This window comes from Pectinophora gossypiella, chromosome 18 (assembly GCF_024362695.1).
Source record: "Pectinophora gossypiella chromosome 18, ilPecGoss1.1, whole genome shotgun sequence".
Taxonomy (NCBI): Eukaryota; Metazoa; Arthropoda; class Insecta; order Lepidoptera; family Gelechiidae; genus Pectinophora; species Pectinophora gossypiella.
Genome location: NC_065421.1, coordinates 3961150 through 3966755, shown reverse-complemented (window position 1 = coordinate 3966755; position 5606 = coordinate 3961150). Strand labels below are relative to the sequence as shown.

At 38.1% G+C, this 5606-nt stretch overlaps 1 protein-coding gene across 2 annotated transcripts; it reads right to left on the bottom strand.

Annotated features, from left to right (window-relative positions):
* Nucleotides 1-497: 497 nt before the first annotated feature.
* On the bottom strand, nt 498-4612 carry LOC126375023 (uncharacterized). Of its 2 annotated transcripts, XM_050021864.1 has the most exons (5): nt 4394-4612; nt 4205-4305; nt 3436-3447; nt 2122-2235; nt 498-2020 (listed from the first exon to the last, which is right to left on the bottom strand). In XM_050021864.1, exons 1-5 carry the CDS (start codon nt 4482-4484, stop codon nt 2003-2005), a joined length of 336 nt encoding a protein of 111 aa, XP_049877821.1. In that variant the 5' UTR covers nt 4485-4612; the 3' UTR covers nt 498-2002. The 2 variants fall into 2 exon arrangements, with proteins under 2 accessions (XP_049877821.1, XP_049877820.1); XM_050021863.1 differs by having other exon boundaries at nt 498-2235; nt 4394-4611.
* Between the last annotated feature and the right edge of the window lie 994 nt (nt 4613-5606).

Genomic DNA, 5606 nt, shown 5'->3' with positions numbered 1-5606 from the left:
TAATCAGCTGTTTATGTCACTTTTTCGCGCCCTTTCTTTGGTTTATGCTCGGATACATTCATCAACTCATACAGTATTGCAGAATATCACATACATACTCACTGACTTGACTCACTCACTTATTACATCTTTCAAACACGCACCGCTAAAAATTTTGCCGGCAAAGTTGAGAAAAATCGACCTTATTATTATTTAACTGGTGGTCGTTATTTGTAGGGTTATAAGCTGGTCAGAATATTGTGGATTTGAAAAAACAAAAAGAATCTAACACCACACCGGAGTCAAGGCCCTCAGAAATATGCCTATTGGCGAATTTAAAATTTAAACAACAACATAAACGGAAAAAACTAAAATGCATATAAAAATATTATCTATCTCTTTCAATTCTCCAGAGATTGAAGTGACATCTTATACATTCTACTGAACATTTAATTTTACTGTATTATATTGACAAGCAAGATGCCAAGAATGCCAAGATTGACATCTTTTTGAAAAGCGCGGGAAACTTCCGAAATTGGCGGTCGTGTTTTTTAGTGAAAATTTAATTTAATTGATTTCGTGTGGGTTCAGTGGAGTATTTCTGTATTATTTTATCTGTTAATTCATATTTATATATATTCTTCTAAAATACTTGCTGCTGTGTAGTGGTAAGTGAGTTTTTCTTTTTACTATGGGGGTTGATCCCCCCGACGACCCCGGTGGCGGCCGGGATCGTCATCGTGTCCCTCATGTAGGGATGGAAGTTATTGTTGACGATACTTCGTCAATGGATACGGAGGACGGGTGCTCCTCTCAAGTCAGAAAACGTGTAAGACCCTTGAGAAAGATTTGCAAACATTGCAACAAAAAGCGCAAAAGTAAAAATAGTAAAAACGTTTCGGGTGTAGACAAGTGCAATTGCAATTCTGACGAAGACAATTCTCTTTTATCAACAATACCTGATCCTCCACCTCCACCACCAACAGTCACAGTAACTAATCAGCAAACCCAGCAGCAACAGCAAGTTGGTAGGAAATATGTTTCTTCCGACCTAGCACCCTATGTGGTGCACATTCAAAAGGAGCAGTCTACTCCTGACGATCCTGTTTCACTGCATCCCATTCAGTTTGGCAGCGTTCTAAAGAAAAATATGATTAAAAACATAGTGAACGGTAGCTTGAAACGGATCGGCAGAAATAGACTATCCATGGCCTTTTCCACATATTCTGATGCTAACGCTTTTATTGAAAATCCTTGCCTTGCCAGCCATAGTTTGAGAGCTTTCATTCCAACCTTTATTATCACACGGATGGGTGTTGTCAGGGGTGTCCCTGCTGACTGGCCTGAGGATGAGATTTTGGATAATGTGAGTGTCCCCATTGGATGTGGGAAAGTTCTTAAAGCTAGGAGAATTAAAAGTAAAAAAATTATAAATGGGTCTCCAGAATTTACTAACACTGAAACAGTTGTTTTAACTTTCGATGGACAAGTACTACCAAAACGTGTGTTTATGTGCTATACTCCATTGACTGTCGACTTGTACATTTATCCAACCATTCAATGTTACAGCTGCTGCCGTTTTGGTCATACAAAGGCTCAATGCCGCTCCAAGCCTCGCTGTTATAAATGTGGGCAAGGTCACACTGCCGAATCTTGTTCAGTAGAACAAGAGGATGGATCATGCTGTCTTTGTTCTGGTTATCATTTTGCCACTAGTAAGGCTTGTCCTGAATTTTCCCGACAAAAAAATATCAAAGTGTCAATGGCTCAAAACTGCATCTCATATTTAGAGGCTTCCAAATTACACCCCGTTGTCTCCAAATCTTTTGCTGACGTTCTTAGAACTTCGCAACATAAACAATCTCAAGATGAGGCTGCTAACCCAGCAGCTCGATTGTCCCCATCTTCCAGCTCATATAAAAAAACAGTTTTCCTTAAGCCTCGTGCTCCTCCTACGCCTTCGGCTGGGTATGACCGGGCTGCACATGCATCTCTAATAAAAGATTATGATATACCTCTATCTTCACCAAATGGTTCTGCTCTGAAAAATGATAACTCAGAAAATGATAAATCAAACCAACCCATAGCGAAATTAATTTTGTCTCTTATTGAGCTTTTGTTTAAATCCAGTTTAATTCCCACCAATTCTATACCGTCCCACGTTGCCCAACTAATTGAAAACACTGTGTCTATCAATCCCAATAATGGATCAGGTACTCCTACAGTGGAATTGTAGAAGTGCTGCTGATAAAAAACCTGAAATAATATTTTTAATTAATAAATATAATCCTTCAATAGTCTGTCTCTCAGAGACATGGCTTTTGCCTGAATATTCTTTTAGAATATCAGGTTTTAATATTCTTAGGAAGGACAGAGCTAGTGATGCGCATGGTGGTGTTGCCATCCTTATCAATAGTTCTGTTCCTTACAAACAAATATCTCTTCCTCCTGTAAATAATGGTGTTGAAGCCATTGCTATCTCTGTAAATAATGTGTGTATAGTTTCTGTATATATTGCTCATCCTACTTTAGCTTTGTATAGTGATCTCACTAATATATTTAAATGTATACCAAGCCCTTTTTTAGTACTAGGTGATTTTAATGGCCAGCACCCGGCATGGGGAGGTTCATCTAGACATATTTTTTATGGAGAAGAAATGTTGCGAATTTTAAATTCTCTCAATCTCTGTATTTTAAATGATGGTACTCCTACTCGGCGTACTGGCCCTGACGAGGGCCCTAGTGCTCCAGATCTCTCTATATGCACGCCTAATCTTGCTTCTATTCTTTCGTGGTCAGTTCACCCTTCTACTTGTGGAAGTGACCATCATCCCATAACTATTAAGTTTCCTTCGTTACATCCAATGATAGCTCCGAAACCTACTCCCCGTATGAAATATAGATTACCTAGTGATTGGTCTGCATTTAGTCAGCAAGTTGACAGTAAAGTTTCAAACCTCCCTTCTGTCTGTATGGGTAATGAGATGGCTTGCTCTGAGGCTCTTGTCAAAGTCATGATTGAGGTTGCAGATGCTTTATTCCCAATTAAAGTGGGCGGCTCCAGAAAAATCCCCTGTCCACCTTGGTGGGACAACGAGTGCACAGAGGCTATAAAAAGAAGGAGGGAAGCAGAAAGGGTTTATTCCTGTTTAATGACATCTGTGAACTATGAGCTTTACTGTCAAGTGGCACGGGACACTCGTAAATTTTTGAAAAAGAAGAAGTTTGAGGGATGGAGAAGATTCTGTAATAATATTTGTCCAGATGTTAATGTTTCTGTTGTTTGGCAAAGCGTTAGGAGATTCAGGATGGGTGTTAATCCATCATCTAGAGGCTCTCTATCTTCAGAGCTAGCTGAACAATTCCTAGATAATCTAGCTCCTTCTTCAGTTCCCGAGTTACAAATTCAGTGCTTGCCAACTTCAATTTCTAATAATTTATCAGGATTAAATTCACCTTTTTCCATGTCTGAAATTAAAGGCATTTTAACAAGTTTAATTGACACGTCACCCGGTCAAGACGGTATACCCTATTCCTTTTTCTGTAACAGCAGTGATAAAACTTTAAATTACTTCTTAAATATTATAAATTCTATTATGTTGTCTGGCAACATTCCTCTCTCATGGAGGTCCCAGTTAGTAATACCTATCTTAAAACCAAAGAAACCTCCTTCTGACGCTTCTTCTTACCGACCTGTTGTTTTATCTTCTGTACTGGCCAAATTGGCAGAACATTTAGTCAAAAATAGGCTAGAATGGTATTTAGAAAGCAATAGATTGCTCTCTGAAAGTCAGTTCGGCTTCAGAAAGGGCAGAAGTACTTCTGATAGTTTGAGTCTGTTTATGACTGACATTAGACTGGCATTTTCAAAAAATGAATCCATCCTCTCTGCTTTTTTAGACATTAAAGGTGCCTATGATAATGTTGTTATTTCTATTCTTCATAAGAAATTAAAATCATTAAATGTTCCGGAAATGCTCACTTCATTTATTATTAGAATGCTGTCAGAGAGATCTATAAGTGTTACACTAGATGGGTCCCAGATATCTAGAGTTGTTTGGCAGGGCTTACCTCAAGGCTCAGTGCTGAGCCCTTTACTATATAATGTATATACTTATGATTTAGAGGATTCCTTAAGTAACTCAGTTAATATTTTACAGTATGCAGATGATCTTTTATTGTATTGTTCAGGTAAATCTGTTTCTAATTTATGTAACACACTTACAACATCTCTTGGTATATTGAAGGGTTGGCTGAATGATAATGGCTTAGAATTATCCGTTTCCAAAAGCAATGTAGTGCTTTTTTCTCGTATGAGATCTCCCCCTGAAATTAATGTTTTTTATGATAATATCCCCATGCCTGTAAGTTTACAATGTAAATTTTTAGGAGTTATACTGGATTCCAAACTTACTGGTATCCCACATTGCAATTATATTGAGGCTAAATGTGAACGGAATCTTAATATTATTAAATGCCTCAGAGGTGTATGGTGGGGCGCTCATCCTACTTCTCTGAGAATCATTTATAATGCACTAATCAGGAGTGTGATTGATTATGGATCTTTTTTGCTGGAACCATGTAGTGCTGCTGCTTTAAATAAACTAGATAAAATGCAATCGGTAGCTTTAAGGAGTGTTCTGGGCGCAATGAAGACTAGCCCTATTAATGCAATGCAAGTCGAGTGTGTTGAACCCCCTTTACAACTGAGGCGGCAGTTTCTTTCAGATAGTTATTTATACCGTTGTTTACAACTAGGTGACCACCCACTTTTAACCAAGCTAAAAATCCTCTCTGAAGAAGTCAACTCCTCAAGTTACTGGACTCATAAATGCACTCCTTGTTTAATTAATAGTTATCAAAAATTACTGTCAATTGATACGCCAATTCATAACTCAATATGTTTCCCTCTTTACACCTCAAACTATGAAGCCCTTGTTTATAAACCTGATGTTCGTTTAAACTTGGGTATAACTAAACAAACTTTTGAGGCATCCAATGTTTTCAATTTCGTTCTAGACACGGAATTTGACAATAGCACTGACAGTTGGCATCATGTTTTTAGTGATGCGTCCAAACGATCCACAGATAATAAAGTAGGTGTTGGCATATATCACTCACAATACGATATAGTTCAAAAGATTAAATTACCTCCTGAGAGTTCTGTTTTTACTGGTGAAGTTTTTGGTCTGTATAAAGCGGTTGAGTATGTACTTTTAGCAAAACTTAGGAAAACTATAATCTTTTCAGACTCAATGAGCGCTCTACAATCTCTATCTAAATTTTTATTTAAAACAAAACTTATTAGTCCATTGATAATAGAAACCAGAAACATGATTGTTCAGTGTGCTGCAAAGGGATTTTCGATTATTTTTGCCTGGATTCCGGGACATAGGGGTATCCGTGGAAACGAACAGGCTGATAGGCTTGCTAATGACGCCATTGATTGTGGAGATATGGCTTACTATAAAATCTACCCTCATGACCTTCTTGCTCTACCCAGAGTGTATCTACGTGATTCGTGGAGGGAAGTGTGGTCTGTCAGTTCTCAAACAAAAGGAAAATATTTCGCATCTATCCAACGTGAAATTCCTGCAAAACCCTGGTTCTCGCGGTTGCTGTTGGGC